The sequence below is a fragment of the Zootermopsis nevadensis genome, unplaced genomic scaffold, assembly GCF_977971745.1.
Source record: "Zootermopsis nevadensis isolate Lab colony 2312 unplaced genomic scaffold, Znev_1.0 Znev_ptg000003l, whole genome shotgun sequence".
Lineage (NCBI taxonomy): Eukaryota > Metazoa > Arthropoda > Insecta > Blattodea > Termopsidae > Zootermopsis > Zootermopsis nevadensis.
The window spans coordinates 8086245-8106671 of record NW_028259135.1 but is presented as its reverse complement, the minus strand read 5'-3'; the positions used below and the strand labels follow the sequence as shown (position 1 = coordinate 8106671).

Genomic DNA, 20427 nt, shown 5'->3' with positions numbered 1-20427 from the left:
GGTAAGTCTAGTCTAGTCACTGCAGAAAATCATTTGTTGTCCTTGAGGGTGAAAATCTTGGTACTTATTTCCATCAGTGTCAAAAAACAGTGACTTAAATAAATGTTTAGCATCAAGAGAAATTTTACTTTTGAGCTCTGAAAACCACTCAAATGTTTCAGTGGTGAGCGAAAAGTCATAAACATGTACTGTTCTGCAATATTTTTGCACGAATAATTGGAAATTTCATTTTAGGACTTTGCTTCAACTCTTGGGAGACCTTAATGGAAGAATTACCTCAGCTACTGGAGGATGTACCACCGGCAATGCAACATATATGAGGTTTACAAATAATACATTTCTGTTGACTATCAAAGGCTTTCTTGAAATCTATAGAGGTGACATATTTTCAAATTGAATTCTACCTATTTTTCAATAAATGATTGAAGTGGAAATACATATCCAACACCACAAGAGAATCCTTTGCAAAAGCCATTTAATATTTTCTCTGTTATTCTGTCAGACTTTATACAATTTTTATTTACAAATAATTACATACGGTATATTTACTCATACAATTGATTACGTAATTTCACAACAAAACATAAATACCATACAACAAAATAGTAACAAGTCTCAAGACTAATCGCAAACTCTCTCCCTTGAGTTACTAACATAAATATAAGTTGAATATGGAGAACAGGGCATGTGTTCAGTTAATAATGTCAGCACAAAGATCCCCTGTAAGCTTGCAAAGAATCTTAAATTTCTGAAGTGTGACTGCAGTCGTACCCTTAGTAAGATTATGACTTTGGTGTAATGGATCCTGAACACACATACAGCATTTTGTGAAGAATCTTTCAGCATGCTTGTTGTTTACGACTCGACACACATACGCATCCATTGCGTCTGGAAGATCTTTCGGATTGAAGGCAAAAAGCTTTCTGCGTACAGGAAGTCCTATTAAGGGACATACTACATTTTTTGAAAAGTCAAATTTGTAATAGTATATGAAAAAAACCATGAAGTAACTGCAATATACGCTGTGAATTATTAATTCTTGGTATTTTTAATTTATTTACATTAAAGCTGCATTCCCATCCTGTAAAAAAAATAAATACCAATTAACAGGTCTACAAAGTGCATAAAAGGGAGAGGTTACTATAGTTTGCAGATCACAGAACCTGCTAGATGATAAGACGGTCTCTGATTTTATACAGTAGAAATAAAAAGTTTACTGAAGCAGTTAACTCTCTACACATTAGTATCTGGGAGGCATCTAGCTTGAATTTCAGCCGAGTTATCAGTTATTCTGAGATTTTTCAAGGTTTCCCTTCTAGAGGAAAATGCCAAAACAGATCCTTGAAGTAGGCCATGACCAGTTCCTTCAAAATCCTAACCCACCATTCATGGTCACCTTCCAGTCTCATTCAACACCATTAAGTAACCTAAGAATCAAACAGACTACTCAGAGGATGAATTTCATGAAAATTTATTTTCATGCATGCAGTGCAGCACAAGAAAATAACTTTTTTTGTCACTGTTATTCACAGTTTCACCATTACTCATGTTCTGGCACGGACAGACAGTCAGGCTTGTCTTAAATAATGGCAACAAACTGCTGTTGGAACCACTGGCCCTTCACTTACCTGCTATGAGTTTCTCTGGTCCCTTATGAAGTTTATGCAAAACTCGAACTGTAGGGAGACCAAAACCTGAAACTTTTTGGAGGTAGAATATCACAAGCCAAGCAAGAGCATAGTTGGTGATCTTGGACTGCCCAATCAATTGATGAATGTGAGCCCAATGTTTGAGGAATATAATCACAGGCCTCACACGTGGGTCCAATGATAAATAGAACCTGCAAATATGAAAAATATGAAACCAGAGTTAATCCCTCAGCCACTGTTAAACTTATAAAGTTTAGGCAGTATGCACAGTAAAACAAAGAATCAGTTTAAAAATGTTGACTATTATTGGCATACAACTAGACTCTTGGAAATATACCCTGGCTGAGACAATATGATAATTATAAGCAATCAACTACAGTAAGGATGGCCAAATATTCACTCTTGTTCACATATATGGCTGATAGGCAGATTCACACTGAGGTCTGCAGGAGGTAGAACAGAAAGACATAAGGAATTTTACAAATTTGTGAAGCAAAATCCATGTTCCTGTGTTAAAATTCAGTGTTACACACTCAATCTGAGCCTCTTGTGGCAGGGATATGACAACTGTGGTCATCTGGGCTGTAATGCTGTGTGCTCTTGTAGGTGGTTACAGACATTTCAGAGGAAAATAGTGTCAGGGTGACAACCATTTACAAGACCATACAGCATCACATCCTACAAGACAACTGGCAATTCAGACACTCTCTACCATGTGTGTAAGGCGGAAAAAGGGATAACATTACACACTTGAATGCTGCCACGTAGGTAGCGTATTCATGCTCTGAAACATAAACACAGCTGTATAAGCCCAAACCGAAAAAGACAGCCGCATGAACAAGCACTACTCATCTCCTCGTCCACAAAATTTCACTCACGTCGCTGCAAGCAACAAAAACCTAGCAGATGACGTTGGAATACTTCTGAACATGTTGAGAATACGTTGATTCTCTGGCCTTGAATTTCTGTGACTTGTGACCAAAAATAAAGGAACCTTTCTGAGGAGAGCAGTTTGCCAGAGAGAAAATATATGGCAAGCAGAAGAGACAAGATAAATATCCTGACAAAATCTGTCGCCTTCCATGAGTATGGGATCAATGTTAAACACATGGGCAAGGACTACATTAAATAGTTCTTAATCTGCTTTGATACCAATAAAAAATTACTAACAAACTGCCAATTTTGCCACTATTTTCTAAAAACAGTACTTTCTACACTTAGGGGGTCATTAATATATCACGGCAGCATTTTTACATATTTTAACCCTATCCAAAACACATAAAATTACAAGATTTATAAAGATGTATAAACTAAACTCCCTCTCCCTCAGCTGCATAAGAATTCTTCCAAGCACTTGAAAACACTCCCACTAAATTGTACAGAATCACTTAAAAATTATTTACATACCTCCTCAGTTCAGAAATGAGCAATTTAAATGTAATCTAACTAAATATTTACAGTCTATATATAACCATTAATCCAATTAATTTCATTACATATTTAGAAAATTTGGGAAAAACATCATACTTAATAAGCATGGTATTTTCACATCCAAGTCCATGAGAAAAAGCCACATCACACTGCGTTTCAATCGGCTTGTAAAAAAACTTTACAATGGGTGTGCGAGCATTTCGAATTTCTTGCACATTGCAACACTCTGGATGATTTATCAATCTGTTTCCTGTAGATGATACTATCAGCTCTTGAATAGCTGATTCTTGGTTCTGTTTTCCACCATACATGTCACCTGCAATAATAAATGACTGTTCAATGTAATTTACATAAAAATGAGATAAGAATGAATAGGATAAGTATTTTCTAAGAGAAGTCTTCAAAATGAAAGAAATAAACCCACACTGCCGGATGGTTTGATGCTCTCTGTTTATGTGCTATGTTCTACTAAACGATGACAGGAATGTTAATCTAAAGCATAACTTGCTGTAATTTTTCTTTATTTCTCACACATAATCATCCTTGTATACACAAGCTTGTGAAATGTGCATCTTTAAAAAATTACCCAAGTTATGAAATTATTTTCTGCTTCCTTGAAAACTGTAAATCTACACACGATCCATCTTCTATATATGAAACAAGTTAAGAAAAGTATACAAAGAGTAACAATTCTGGCATGTTTGCTCAGTTATAAACTGAAGATTTTCAATTTGTGAATGCTAACTTACGATGCACTGTTATAAAGAGCATAAAACAAGAAAATTGGTACTGCCAATATAAAATCTTATAAAATCAGTTCAATAATTCTCAAGTTATGAGATGACACAACATAAAAATCCACTTTGTTCAATTACTTTCGAAACAATCAGACATGAAAAAAATGTACTCACGTGTCTCATTTTTGTATACTTCTGTTCAAAACATTTTGCGCTCCAGCAATTTCTTATTAAGTTAAGCTTGAGATACATGTAGGAAGATTTGGATTTTCATATAAAGAGTCTGTTATTGTCATCCAATTTTAATCAGAATTAGAATGTGTTAACAAACTAGTTAAACTCCCCAATATCAAATTTTATGAATATCAATTCAAGAGTTCTCACAGTTTCTCTGCAGACAGACAAATATAGAAAATTTAACAGGAGCATGTTTCCAACTTGACATAAAAGAATTATTTATTACCTGTATCAAGAAATACATCCAGATCACTATCATGGAGAGCAAGGCCTGACACGCGTGAGCCAAAGGGAATGGCTTTGCACCCTGGGAAGATTTCAGTACATGATTCTTCCAGAAACAAGCACACCTGCTCATGTTTCTCTGGATCTGACAGGGAACTAGATGCTGTGCACAAAGCATTCAGCTTCTCTTCAACTCTCTGTGGGGAGGTAAATGTTGACACCAAACTTTCATGTACTGAGACAGTTGGCTCAGGAACTGTAAAAAATATAACAATTATGATATTCCATTTATACCATGGAAGTTCAATATGATCATTTATATTAAACATTCTGGTCCACTATTAATAAGACATTAGTAAAGGTGAAAAATCAAATAAATTTTCTCAGGCCATTCATACTTCCAAGGTCCTTTCTGATCACCAATATGAACAGAGGACAGTCACTGAAAATTTATTTCTTTGTGAAGATTTCTGTCTTCTGGGTTGTTGCACCGTGTAGTATGGTAGATCTACCATACTACACAGCGCAACCCAGAAGACAGAAATCTTCATACTCACCAATGTGAAAACCTCAAATCATACTTATCTCTTTGTGTTTACCACAGTATCACACACGTCAGAAACTTGAATTCCATACCAAATTTTAGTCAAAAATTATAACGAGAGATGTTTTGTTGTGTGGGAAGATGATAATATAATAGATCAAGAAATCTAACTCATGATAGGGTCCAGTGACAGAATCTTGTGAATATGGTAATAGACCATAAGTACAGGAAATTTGGTTTGCTGAATGTCCATTAACTTCAAAAGAAAGAATCTGATCCAAGAACTTAGTTTAGTTATTTAAGTACAAGATTATACTTCCAATGCGCATTCTTCAGCTATCTTCTTGGTACTACATCCTGATTTTAGTCTTGGTCTCTGGAATTGCAGAAGTTTTCTAGATCCTCATTCAGAGCAGCAGGATAGCTCCCTGGATGGGTTATCTGACCATTGCAATGCTTCTACAATCACAGAATATAAAAATGTGCAGACATACATCCATGACCCCAGTGACTCAACAACCCAAGATCTTGTGCATCTTAAACTGTATTGGCAACAAGTATCAGGAATGCAGCATTTTAACTAATTGTCTTAAAATTATTTTTGATGAATAATTTCACAGACACATGGAAAGTTTCAGTCATACAAAATAATTGAGACAATATTTAATTTTTTATGTTTATAGAATACAGATAGGATTGTGTAATAGACTTTTACATAATTACTGGCATTTATGTACTGCTTTAAGTTAAAATGATGCAAGAAACATGGCTACATTAGTTTACACGTTCTAGTTTTGTAAGGTGGACATTGGAGGATTACTATGATAAAAAAATTCCTGCATTTATCAAAAGACATGTTTGTCTATTTCTTTAAATTCCATTACTCATAACATTGGAGTTCAGTGACACCGGTGCCCATCATATTCACACTGGTGGACTCTTTTTGAAAAATTAAAATAAAGATGTTATTGTCTCAAGAAAACAGCAGCCAACACCATATTTTGGATCCGGTCCTTGTTCAACAGATAAACGCCTTATACATTTGAGAATTATACAAGATTCAGCACTTCCACAGCAACTGAATGCAATGAAATCTTCATGGGTGGTCAGGCATATAAGTATGGAGTCACAAACCAGTATTTCAGACATTGTATCTTCCTGCAACATCACAGTTAATGACAACCCTAATGATGAAAGCACAATCTCTAATACATTGGAATGTAATTCCATACTTACATGGCTTATCACTAAAGAAGACGTCATTATATTCTAAATTAATTATTGTATTTGGTACTGATAATTTTCTTATATTGTTCTTTGAGAAAACAGTGTTGAATTAGTAACACGAGTTTCCACTTCACAATGAGTATCTCATCTGTTTTGTTAGAGTGATTGTCACAGAAGCCAAAATTTCTTCCTTCCATAAGTCTTTGGAATGTGCCTGGCACACACTCTCCGTTGCAATGAACCGGAGAATACCGTGCCAATGCCAGGCGCACTGCCATCAGACGCATGCACGATGGTGCGAATTTTAAAAATATATTAGAATTTTGAGCAATTTCTTTGCACCCTTGCACAGCGTATCAGCAGCTGAAATTTTGTGTACAATCATTACTAGATGGGCTCTGTAGACGAGCAAAATTTCAGGTGAGGTTTCGACATGACCAACAAGACCATTCCCTTGTGAGTGCATGTAACAATCCAAAATGAAACATAAAGCGCACTGTATGGAAGCACTTTATTGTAATTTTCTGTTGTCAAAACAGTAATACTAGAATGCAGAAGGGTTTAACAGTGAAGATGATTCACATAACCAGTTACAAAAGAAGGATCTCTACCATTAATAGGTGAAAACGTAATATGTGGAAGGCAGCTTGCTGTTTAAAATTAAATGGAAAACTGATAACACAGTCCTTCAAAAGGGTTTGCCATTTTGAACTTTCTAGATTCTATTTCTGATATCTTAAAAATAAGAAGTGTGGGCATAATCCAACAGAAATGTAAAGGTAATAACTCAGGTCGAAGGAATATGCAGCAGTAAAGCGTATTACAACACTTTCTTCAGTATAAAAGATGAGATGTGTGAACCACTTCTTCCGGAAGTATTTCATGCGTGTGTTACATCTGCAAAGTTTTTATAATTATATGCAGTTTTGACTGTTATTGTAACCGATCGTTTCCACAGACTGGTAGATCACAGCGTCTGCTACGATGCTGCTGGTAGGGATTGTTGGGTTTTCGGGATCTCTCAAGGATATTTGCTTCGCTTTCCTGTTGTACTAGCGATTTATGTGTGAGAATAAAGAGTTGGTTGGTTGTTGACATGCGTGTTCTTCAGTTATCATTCCCCAACAACAAGTACTGATGAAAGAGGATGGAATCTTTGCCCCAAAAGGAAATGTAACATCAACTTCCACTTGGCGTGGGTCCAAGATCAGTCCCACAAAAACATGACAATGAGTGGATAATATGACCTAGCATATAAAAGTTGGATTCATTACAAGTACAGAATTATGATAAACCAATAAAGGGATTGATGAGCGGTTACATTTTCTTTCTGTTGATATTCATTGTTAAGAGAATAGTAATGAAATAGCAGTTTGACCAGAACACAAAAAGTGTAAACATAAATAATAATAAATTTGGTGAAACAGATCAGAAAGAAGTTTGTTGTTAAAGTAAGTGGAGGTCAGTCTTCAAAAATCAGAACATAGTCAGGAAGACCACATACACATAGACGAGTCAAATAGAGTAAGTTGTCATCTTTGCAACAGAAATTTACCTAGCATCAACAGCGTAGAAGTACATACACAAGGTCATAGACATGAAGAAGCGTAGATAAAGGACACTCTGTTAGAAGGCCCTGAAGAAAGATAGCTGTTAGGAAAGAATAGCGGAGAAACAGTGGATCAAACTGGAAAGGTTCAGGAAGAATTGCTTGTCACAGTAAATTCATCTGTTCCTTCCAGTATCCAAATGTGTGAGAAGACAATCACTGGAGTAGACGTACAAGGGCAGCCTGAGTTACGGGGTGCATCCTTTGAAATGCAGCAGGAATCAAGTACTGATGAAAGAGGATGGAAGCCAGCATATAAAAGAGCTGGATTCCAAAATATTCTGAGTCGAGGCGGTAATTCATTTCTGTGTGAAATTTGTCAAGTAACTTTACTGAATCATGTCTCTGTTGAACAGCATGTCGCAGGGAAGAAGCATGCAAAAAAATTAGCTACAGGAGCTCTTCATTTTGAAAGTTTGTGGAAGATGATTAGAATATTTGAGGGAGGAAAAACAGACAATATATACATGACCTTTCATAACAAATTTAGATGCAAACTGTGTTGCAAAAATCTAGATGTCAGTGATGTTGTTTCTCATGTAGGAGGAAGTACTCATCAACAGAAGTTGGAAGAATTAAAAGAGACAAAAAAATAAAGGTAAAGATGCACATGTATCAGAGAAATGCATGTCATATGATGTTCATAATATTTGGAATGAGATTTACAAAGCTGAAAATGGAAAGTGGTCCAACATTTGTTATATTTCTGGACAGACATATCGTTGTGAACCTTGTAATATAATATTGTCAATTGATAAAGTTCTGGCTCATGTTATGGATGCATCACATCAAGAAGCAATCAGAGAACCAAAAAATGTACGTACGAATGAAACGTTGATGCAAATTGCAGCTGATATATGGCAAAAAAATACACGCTGCAGATCGTACACATGAAGTCTGCTTCAAAATTGATACTTGCACTGTCATTTACTGTACTTTTTGTTGTGTCAAAAGTCCCTGCTTCAATTGACAATGTGGTTGATCACATTCGTGGAAAATATCATATGGCCACTGTTACCAAAACCTTGATATCATCACAGCATTCATGTGTAATGAAACAAGGAAACTGTTCGGATGAGGGAAAGTCACCCAGTCCCAAATATACAAAAAACCAGACCTTGACAGGTAGACGACTGAGTGAGTCTGCTCCATCAAAGGACTTGTTAAATTCAAAAAGTTCTCAACCCCAAATATGTAAAACTTCATATGATGTACAAGAGGCACTTGTGAATGCTCTAATGCCAAATCCAAAGGGCATTTCATGTCAGAGCACTTCCATGCTTAAAGAAAAATCTGTTTCATTTATTTGTGTAATATATGACAGTAAATTTGAATCAGAGGAGTTATGGTGCCAACATACTTGCAGCAGAGGACACAGGATTCAAGTTGGCAAGCTCCTTACTGAAGGAAAGAATCTGGTCTCTCGTAAATGCTTCGGATGTGGAGCTATGGTATATTGCATTCAGTCTGACTTTGCAAAACACAACTGTTTGAAGGTGGAAAATGGTGTACCATCAAACAACATACTCGGTGAAATTGCTGGGAATGATCAGCAGATAAATGGAAGCAATGCAACAGAATCATTTCATAGAGAAAACGTGAAATGGAAAGAGCAAGATGAAATAACTGATAATGTTCCAAGGATAATAGTACATGGCAAGAACTATGATTTACGTCTTTTTTTTACCACTAGGAACATTTGCAGTATCTTGTGTAATGTAGGTAAATGAACTTCACTCAATGATATTGCTGGGATCTCACTATGGCCAAGGCCAATTGTCTGGGAAGCTGACAACCAACACATTGTTTATGTGTGGCAGAAGAGGCTCAGCACATTCTCCCGTCGCATCAGAGAACATATCAATGAACAGTAGTACATGGTGGCCCAGTAGCATTGCCACCGAGGTCACCGGACCTGACTCCATTGGACTTTTATCTGTGGGGTCACTTGAAATCCGTCGTTTATGCAACACCCACAAACAATGATGACGACATATGGGAACGTGTGCAGAATGCATGCCAGATAATTCGAGGAAACCCTGGAGTGTGCAAACGAATCTGTCAGTCTTGCGTACGTCGTCCTAGGGCATGTGTGGAGAATGGAGGAACAACCTTTGAGCATCTGTTATAAAGAAACATCCCTGTCCTTATACTTGGCAACAAATGCATACATTGAAACTTATATTTTGCTATTATTTTGAAGAGGCATTAGCGACCACATGTTCATAAGATAATTTGTTCTTATTATTGGTCCAGGAACACGCACACAGCATTTGTAAACATACTTTTGACTCACCTGTATAAGTAAAAGTTCTAGCTAAATATATAATACTAACAATAAACCTTAATTATAAAAATAACATTCTGAAATATAGGGCTTTGGAAGTCTAGTCAATGTGTGTTCAAGCTTGTCAATTCCACTAATACTCGTATAATAATAAACTTACCTTGATGAACAAAATTAGTTAAAGATTTCACAGTCAATGCAGCTTCTCCAATAAACAATGGTCTTGCTAAAGCCCTTTCTACAGATGCACTGTAACAATAAAAAGGGATCACATACATACACATGAAAAAGGAACGAAAGAATTCTCACACATGTGCACGTACACAAACATCAATCAGCTGAAGTTTTGTTGTGACTTTCGTCATCTAGTCCACTAATTCAAGAAAGAGGCATCAGTGGCATCTAAGGTCTGCCAATTTAGATAAAATTTCTTTATAAAACTCAGAATGGAACTTAAAATGTCTTTGCCAGTCATGGCTTCCAACATATTTGCACACGGACAGTCTTCTTCAATAATGAAAACATAGCAATGACTGCAGATAAATGTGTATTTCACATGATTTAATATTATTTTATTATGATTTTCAACAAAACAAATAATGAAAATTCTACAGGGAAAATGTAAAAGTTACTTACTATTATTCCCTGTTCAAATGTCATACACCTACGATGTTTTATCAATAAAGGCTTGAATTTCAAATGTCAATAGTAATTTGAATGGCATATCCTTCATGAAAATCGGTCATATGGTTTTATAGCTACTGAAGTGAAATGAACACAGACAGATGGGATAAACCTGTAAGCTTTCCACATAATATGAAAAATGAGCTACTAATAAGTCCACTGAAGTGACAGTTGTAAATAAAACCAACATTTTCAAGATTAAGCAGAATGGTTACATACATAATGTGGAGCAATGAATCATCATTAACCATTCAATAATAAAGTAATGGGTCTTAAAGGGGAACTAATAATAATTAATAAAGCTGGCAAAAAATGGAATTAGCAAACATATGCCAACCAAATGGAAAGTAGCTCCTTATGTGGACACAGACAAAGCTGCTGATTTATAAATTGTTAACACAACAACAAATAAATGCTTTACATTATAATGCCTATTAATTTACTATTTTGGTGGGGAAGATAGGGGTCTTAAAGAGAGCAATATAAAAAGATGATGCTCGACACCCACATCATCCAGAAAAATTGAAATTCCTAAAAGTACATACAAAGACAATGAAGCATAGGGACTGCAAAATTTCACTCTTCAAAATACATTACTGTTATAATAAGAATTTATTTCAAGATTATGGCAACCAAATTTCATTCTCCTGAATACAATAGCTCATTATTTCCCTGAAATGAAAATTCATAATATTTAAACATGACACTTCGACAAGAATGTATGGAGGTCTACATAAATTTTTTTATTAACTAACCATAATAAATTGAATCAATCGTCAAATAACATGATGTACATTTTTGTTCAAATTGCCAACTGCTGCATACCTAGATTTCACTAAGTCTTGTTTGAACTGCCACATTCTTTGATAATAACTTCTTCCTAAAAAAATATTATGGCTTTCTGAATTGATGAAGCAGTGACATACACTTTCAGAACAGTCTTAACTGCTTCAAGGGTTAATAAATTAAAGCAATTTGTAACTGACTGATTGCACTAACAGTGGCAGTATATAAAGGGAGAACACCTGCATGCTATATCAGGGTACAGCCTTTTCTTCCACTCATAAACAATGTGTTGTTTGTAAGACTTGAGGTTCTCACAGCGGTGAATATGAAGATTTCTGTCTTCTGGGTTGTTGCGCTGTGTAGTCTGGTCGATGTTAACCAACGTTTCAGAGGTCATACTGCCTCCGTCATCAGGGCGATGAATATTCATATTCATCGCCCTGATGACGGAGGCAGTATGACCTCTGCAACGTTGGTTAACATCGACCAGACTACACAGCGCAATAACCCAGAAGACAGAAATCTTCAATGTGTTGTTTGTCAGCTTCCCAGACAATCGGCCGTGGTGATAGTGAGATCCCAGCAATATCACTGAGTGAAGTTCATTTACCTACATTACACAAGATACTGGAAATGTTCCTAGTGGTAAACTTCACTCACTGTCGCAGCAGACTAAGAGGAACCAATGTCATGATTGCACACAGTAGAAAGGATGTGTGTCCGCATAGCAGGCACGTATTCTCCTCGACAATGTATTTAAATGGTAAAAACTACTTACTTTTCTGTGAATTCAATTATAGCTGATCCATCAGTAACCACAATGAAAGACACTGAGCCAAAATCTTTAAAGAAGTTAAACAGTCGCTCCAGCCCAAAATGCTTGGGATAACCTATGGAAAGTAACAATAATTACTCCTGTACGCTGTAAAGTGCATTAATGTAATTTCTGAATACTTGGCACTTATCCATGAACATTTTTATTATTTTAATCCTGGACAGCAATGAATACTGAATGTTGGAGCAGCAACAGTAAGTTGACTTGTTCCACTACAGAGGAAGACAATATCTATTTTAATTGAATGATATTGGCGACTTACAGAGCCATAAAAATGTTGAATACAGAGATAGGCAAAGACTGCTTTAGAACAGAATCAGATCCATCACTCTGCTGATAGGTAGAGGTAGAATAGAAGCAAAAGTAAGACTGCAGCACACACAAAAATAACCACCATATCACAGTCGAGGAGATTCAATTATGTGGTGAAAAAATAATCTCTTACTTTCTCCTCAAAAATTGAGAATTGAGGCAGATATATAAATAATTAGTGCTCAGTATCATAAAACAATTGATAAAAATGCCTATATAAAGAGCTTAAAAATATTAACATACTTCACAGATACTAATTTTACCCTATTTTTTTTACCAACTTAAGCACCTAAACTGAAAATTTAAATTGCACAGACCACAACACACAGCTAACACCATCAAGCAGAACAGTTTTTAAGACACTATCACTCAAGCTAGTCAAGAAACTCCTTACCTTTTACGGAATGCACAAAAGCCCATCACTAGTCCTTCACCAGCCCACAGCCTCCAACCATATTTCTTCAAGATCTATTTTAATACTGTCTTGCCATCATCCCTAAATAATTCAGGTGGTCTCTTTCCTTAAGACTCTCCAATAAAATTCTGTTTGCATTTCATAAAAGGTGGACAATTTAATTTATTCATCAGCTAAGCAACTATAAGCTTCTCAAGTAGGACTTGGCTCCAAACAGTCAGTGATACTCATGGTCCACTATCCAGAAGTTTCACAAAATGAATAAAAAAGACGTAAATCATATTTCTTACCATGTACTATTATCCTTGGAACATTATCAGTTATTTCATCTTGCTCTTTCCATTTCACGTTTCCTTTATGGAATGATTCTGTTGCATTGCTTTCATTTATCTGCTGATCATTCCCAGCAATTTCACCGAGTATGTTGTTTGATGGTACAAAATTTTCCACCTTCAAACAGTTGTGTTTTGCAAAGTCAGACTGAATGCAATATACCATAGCTCCACATCCGAAGCATTTATGAGAGACCAGATTCTTTCCTTCAGTAAGGAGATTGCCAGCTTGAATCCTGTGTCCTCTGCTGCAAGTGTGTTGACACCATAACTCCTCTGATTCAAATTTACTGTCACATATTACACAGATAAATGAAACAGATTTTTCTTTAAGCATGGAAGTGCTCTGACATGAAATGCCCTTTGGATTTGGCATTAGAGCATTCACAAGTGCCTCTTGTACATCATATGAAGTTTTACATATTTGGGGTTGAGAACTTTTTGAATTTAACAAGTCCTTTGATGGAGCAGACTCACTCAGTCCTACCTGTCAAGGTCTGGTTTTTTGTAGGTTTGGGACTGGGTGACTTTCCCTCATCCGAACAGTTTCCTTGTTTCATTACACATGAATGCTGTGATGATATCAAGGTTTTGGTAACAGTGGCCATGTGATTTTTTCCACGAATGTGATCAACCACATTGTCAATTGAAGCAGGGACTTTGACACAACAAAAAGTACAGTAAATGACAGTGCAAGTATCAATTTTGAAGCAGACTTCATGTGTACGATCTGCAGCGTGTATTTTTTGCCATATGTCAGCTGCAATTTGCATCAACGTTTCATTCGTACGTACATTTTTTGGTTCTCTGATTGCTTCTTGATGTGATGCATCCATAACATGAGCCAGAACTTTATCAATTGACAATATTATATTACAAGGTTCACAACGATATGTCTGTCCAGAAATATAACAAATGTTGGACCACTTTCCATTTTCAGCTTTGTAAATCTCATTCCAAATATTATGAACATCATATGACATGCATTTCTCTGATACATGTGCATCTTTACCTTTATTTTTTGTCTTTTTTAATTCTTCCAACTTCTGTTGATGAGTACTTCCTCCTACATGAGAAACAACATCATTGATATCTAGATTTTTGCAAACACAGTTTGCATCTCAATTTGTTATGAAAGGTCATGTATATATTGTCTGTTTTTCCTCCCTCAAATTTCCTAATCATCTTCCACAAACTTTCAAAATGAAGAGCTCCTGTAGCTAATTTTTTTGCATGCTTCTTCCCTGCGACATGCTGTTCAACAGAGACATGATTCAGTAAAGTTACTTGACAAATTTCACACAGAAATGAATTACCGCCTCGACTCAGAATATTTTGGAATCCAGCTCTTTTATATGCTGGCTACCATCCTCTTTCATCAGTACTTGATTCCTGCTGCATTTCAAAGGATGCACCCCGTAACTCAGGCTGCCCTTGTACGTCTACTCCAGTGATTGTCTTCTCACACATTTGGATACTGGAAGGAACAGATGAATTTACTGTGACAAGCAATTCTTCCTGAACCTTTCCATTTTGAAAGTATCTGAGATCTTAACTAAATAAATAAATGTTTTACATCACATGTACAGAATGAATTCAGATTAGGCCAAAATTTGATGGCATAAGAGAAACAACAGATTCAAAAGAATGGGAACCTCATCACCAAGAAAGCCTCTTCTAAAAATCACATCCTAGTTGTCCAGTCCATACTCATTTTTATTTCCTGAATTACCCAATATTCCTTATAAAATGATCTAGCAAGACCACATGATTTATCCAGATATTTCACAATTCTCACTTTAATGCAACATGGACCAGCAGAAAGAATAACTAGACTTTCATCGACAGGAGCAGTGTTCAAAGAATATCCACACTAGCAACACACCATGTTGTAGTTTACTCAGCTTTTTCATACATTTGGATCAAACATTCAATAATTTTCAGCGACATTTCAAAAGTTGTTAAAAGAGCCCTTTAACAAAACATAATAGATTAAGAAAACAACAAAAGCATTTCTCCTGCAAAATGCAGCAGTCAGATGCATAGCTGCCCTGTAAACAATGAATACTTATCAAGAAAGTTTTGTTACACTATGGCCCCTAATTTTATATTTGTCGTACATTTAAAAAGCTAAAGCTAACCCATTAGGTGCTATGTAGGTACTCAGGTTGAGAAGAGCTATAGCTACTACTCTTTCCCAACCTAGGTACTAGAAGGGCATGATCAGTCAGTTTGAGCCGACTATATTCAGCTTTGGTGATTTGATGGAGAAAACTTTGAGGTGGGTGCGCATGCATGTGGGGAGGTTTTGTCGGTTTAGGAGGGGGGGGGGCTGATTCGGAGAGACCTCTTCTCACCAGCACACGAACGGGAACTCGGGCCTTTGCTGCGGATCCGCTCGGTAACGTTCTCTCTGGCTGGGCACCCCCCTTCGAGGTGAACTCAGTTTGTATTTGGCTGTTGGTGTTGTTTGACATTGCGGTTGTCCATCCGAATTGGTATTGATTTTGTTGTGTTTGTGGACGGGGCAACTACCGTGTTTTGTGTTTTCCCTGGACCCTCAGGGTGGTCATGGCTGGAGAGATGAATAGGAGTTGTTAACGAGAGTTGAGCCAAGTCATGGTTTTTTTTCCTTATATGTTTTGTTCGTTGGTCTCTTTGTTAGAAGTAGCGTAATTAACGACACTGTGTGACACATATGCGTTGTAATGATGTTTTGAGTTTGTTAACCTGTATTAAGAAAGTAAACGGTTTTTGTTTATAATTTTATGCCGCTGTGTCCTCAAGTTTGTTTTCCTTAAGTGGGTGTTACAACATTTTTCAGGGGCATTGGCCAAGTGGACCAGTGACACATTGAACTGGAAACCTCCTCCCCCTTTTGACTGTTGTTAAAAAGGGGAGAGTGGATCCAGTGTCATGACCCAGCGGCAATTTTTCTGGGGAAACTCAGCAGACAGCAAAAAATTTTACATTCAAAAGAAAATCATTAGAATAATGGCAGGCATATGGGTAACTTCATTGCTATTAATATGCTGAATCATCAACATGAATTAAGAGTTACAGTTTACTGGCATCTTGTGATCTTGCTAAAGCATTTCATTGTGTAAATCATGAATTATTACCATCAAAACTAATTATTATGGAATTCAAAATATAGCTGGCAACTGGTTTAAATTATACATTCATAACACAAAGCAACAAGTAGAAATAAAATCATCAGATGCAAATGATAACACCTACTCAAATTGGGGAGTTGTAAATAATGGAGTGCATCAAGGTTCAATACTTGGTCCTCTGCATTTTCTCATATATATCAATGATTTGCCCCCAATGATCAATTCTCAGTGAATTCTTGCTCTCACTATTATCATTTGTAGTGGATAACATGGAAAAATTTCAAACAAATTCAGATATCCACAACATAAGAACATGCAGATACAACTTTCATGTGTCAAATTCTAACCTCAGCAAATATCAAAAAGAAGTTTACTATACTGGAATTCAATAATCTTCCACTTACTAATGAAAAGTTTAAATTACGATATAAAAATGTTTAAGCCAGCGATAAAAGAGTATCTCCTATCTCACTCCTACTCAGAAGAATTTACATCACCCATAAAGTCTCAACCGTTTTTTTTACTGGCTAGACTAGTTTTATTAACCAATAACAGTTAAATTCTATTCCATTCAATTCATTCTTCAGATCCTTCTTTGAGCTAAAAGTACTTTACATTCATCGTAAAAATCCTAGTCTTAGAAACTTACCACTATCAAGGAATCACATCCATCTTGTATTGATCAACTGATTTTACCAGTAATACCAACTATGCCGCTGCTTCTTCTTCTTCTTCTACACGTCATGGGATAGGTATGATTGTCTGTTCCGGCTTCACAAGTCTTTTGTCTTGTGAAGCTTTAAGAAGAGTTAATTTATATTCCTTAGATCCTTCTTTGGGCTATAGGTGCTTTACATGCAACGTAAAAATCATACTCTTACAAATTTACCATTTTCCAGAAATACCAACGATACTAATTCAATGTTATGAGTTGGTAACACCGACTAGCAAATTGTTCTGCCATCTAAGAGTGATGTAAACTACTATGAGGATCTATTGGTAGCAAGTTGCATTTCACCCTCGCCGACAGCCTATGATCGGTATTGACTACTAAACTTACACGTGACAAATTGTCAATCCCAACCTCAAATCCCACACAGGAATGGATATACATACATATTTTATTACATTCCATGGATCCATAAGATAGTCAGATGACAATAGGATGTGGACAAAGTCTTAATAATAATAATACAATCCATATTATAAAGCACAATTGATACTATTATATACATTTCACATAATACAAACAAAGGGTTCACCTAAAAAAATGATAAGTTACAAATAGATCTACCCATACACCCAAAAGAAAATTTATCACTTATTTGTAAACAACATAAATTCATTGACAGATTAATATGAGTGTGTAATTAAGTATATTTTTAATGCTACCTTAAATTGTTCCTTCTTATTTACACATCTGAAGCTGACTGTCTTCTGGGATTTTCTGCTGCAGTCTGGTAGAAAATGACTGATGTTTCTGAAGTGCTTACTTCCTGTGTCATCAAAGTACAACACTGATAATACAGTAAATACAACAGAACAAATTGAGAAAGACCTGCTAAATGCAACAAACCATTCTGATAGTTCTAAAACATTTCCTTAAACATTATGGCAATTCCAGTACTTTAAGAAATTACAATAACTGGGAAAATTATTGTAACAATCTATTTTGATAGATGAAACTACATGAACAGAACTTTTAAGTAGTTTAATTTATTGCAATATTCATCTACTATTCAACCCCAATTGCAAAACTTACATAAAAAGTTTTAATAAAGCAATTATGCAGTCTTGCACAAAGGGTAGCTTCCTTTTCACAACCATCTAATGAAAAGAAGACATATTTTATGATAGTGTACTACAGAACAGCAGATATTCATAGGAAAGGACAAAATGGGACCTACAAATATTTCTTTCATCAACCATCATTGTGTGATAAATTCATTGTCTAAAAAAGTAGATCAGCTGGGAGGCTCACAGACTATCACTGTTTAATATGAAAGACCGAGTAACGGCCCTTCCTACTGTCAGCTGGAATATATAACATTTTAACAATTTGTGATGACCTATGTTAAATACAAACACAAACCCATATGCCTTGCAGTGACATGAGCTGTAACTAAGGTCATCCAAATCTGGTTAAGTGTGCATTACCCCAGATATAAATATAAACTCTGAATATGGAGGTAGTATGTTCCTCCTGAACACTGATATATATCTACAAGTTCACATGGTGTTAAAATCCAAAATGAGTTTTGGCTTGTGACATCACTTTGCATGAGTACTGAGGCTGCTCAAGTATACAGTATATCCTTACTAATAAGTACAGGCCAGTGTCCACTGGCAGGATCTTGTGAACATGGTACATATAACAAAACTTTAGGTTCCATAAAAGGCAAGATATATTTATATTAACTAAGGAACCTTTAGCTTCTCAAGAAGGACAAGATATTATTCTCTCCTAAGCTTTTCAAACCAAGTAGTGAACTACATCAGTAAAGTAAAAAGTAAAGCTTTCCTGCTGTACACCATGTAGGCGCTAAGGGGGAAAGACAGTACAGCTCCTACCCATTCTTAACCTCAGCACTAAATAGGGGCAAGTGGTGTCACACCCTGGCCACACTTTACTATGGAGAATGGACCCTGCCACCCATTAGGTAGGAGGCTGGGTGGGCCCAGAGCTGATCTGGACACAGAGGCTTACTTACTTTACTTAGCTGGGGAACCATTAGCTTCTCAAGGACACTCTGTTGTAGAGGATATCAGTCTCTCCTATGCTTGTGAGACTAAGAAGTGAACCACATCAGTGAATTCAAAATCCAAAAACTTCTTTGCATAATATTACCTGACTAGAAGTATGTTCCAGTATCAAGGTATGTCCCAAAAGCACTCTGCCGGAAACCTGCACCACACCCGGGAGTGTTTATTACTAATATGTCACATCTGGGTGGAAGAATCTCAGGGGTTGGCAGGTGGTTCATCCAGATTGGTGTTGGTAATGGACCAGATTGCTCTTTTGTGGAAGTGATCTGCTAAGTGAGGAAAGTTATGACCTGAATAATACCATATACTTTGAATCTCCACCATATTTTCACTTCTCTGTGTTTCTCAAGAGACAAAACACAATACCGAAGCCTTCCTATACATGGACTCCAAAATTGGGACAAATTTGAGAGTTCTGATCTTGGTTGCACCTTGAGTTGAGTGGTAACATACTGACATGAGACACAATGTTTGAAACCTGACAGGGAATAGCTATTCTTATTGAGATATGCATAATTTTATTCAGTCCCTCCCCTGACTCATTATCCACAATCACCCTACCACATCTCATACAATGCTGGTTAACCACAGTAGCTGATGCATGGTTATAAACTAACCAAATAATAAATAGAATAGACTAGAAACAAATATATTTATCAAGCAACTTGAGTACAATTCCAGTTGACTTTTCTTGAACTTGAAAATACAATAATCAATAAAAATATTCATAATTTGCTTACTACACAGGAATCAAGTTGTAATCACATTGTTAATTTCCCTTCTATTTAACCTTAAAACTTTAAATCATGATACTAAACATATTTAAGCCAGCAATGAAAGATTATGTTTTATGTTACTCCTACTCTGTAGAGGAATTTATTTCAATTGGAAATCCTTAAATTCTTCATATATTTATGTAAATAACTGTGACAACTGTGTATTTATATTTGTACCTGTACTAAGTTCTGATATTCATATTATGACATGTTCCATATCCTTGTGCTATGAAGAATCCGCAGAATGAAAATAAATTTTATACTATTCTACTGAGGAAGATAATTTTACTAAAATACTAATCATTTATTTGTAGCTTATTTCAATGCTAATGTCAGTAGCTGAAACTATGTAACATCAAATGATCAGTTGATTAATGAGTACTGGATTAGTAAGGATATGGAAGGAAGTCATTGTGCCCTAATTTATGATACCACCCTGGCATAAGATTAAAGAGAATG

At 36.0% G+C, this 20427-nt stretch overlaps 1 protein-coding gene across 6 annotated transcripts; it reads right to left on the bottom strand.

Annotated features, from left to right (window-relative positions):
• Positions 1-836: 836 nt before the first annotated feature.
• On the bottom strand, positions 837-17219 carry LOC110838599 (speckle targeted PIP5K1A-regulated poly(A) polymerase-like). Of its 6 annotated transcripts, XM_087342241.1 has the most exons (11): positions 17076-17219; positions 15668-15885; positions 14627-14787; positions 14323-14376; positions 13269-13558; positions 12195-12306; positions 10107-10195; positions 4281-4535; positions 3177-3396; positions 1629-1840; positions 837-1081 (listed from the first exon to the last, which is right to left on the bottom strand). In XM_087342241.1, the coding sequence occupies exons 5-11, from the start codon at positions 13474-13476 to the stop codon at positions 972-974; spliced, it is 1206 nt and encodes a 401-aa protein (XP_087198367.1). In that variant the 5' UTR covers positions 13477-13558; positions 14323-14376; positions 14627-14787; positions 15668-15885; positions 17076-17219; the 3' UTR covers positions 837-971. The 6 variants fall into 6 exon arrangements, with proteins under 6 accessions (XP_087198367.1, XP_087198365.1, XP_087198364.1 ...); XM_087342239.1 differs by having other exon boundaries at positions 14323-14787; XM_087342238.1 differs by having other exon boundaries at positions 13269-14376.
• Between the last annotated feature and the right edge of the window lie 3208 nt (positions 17220-20427).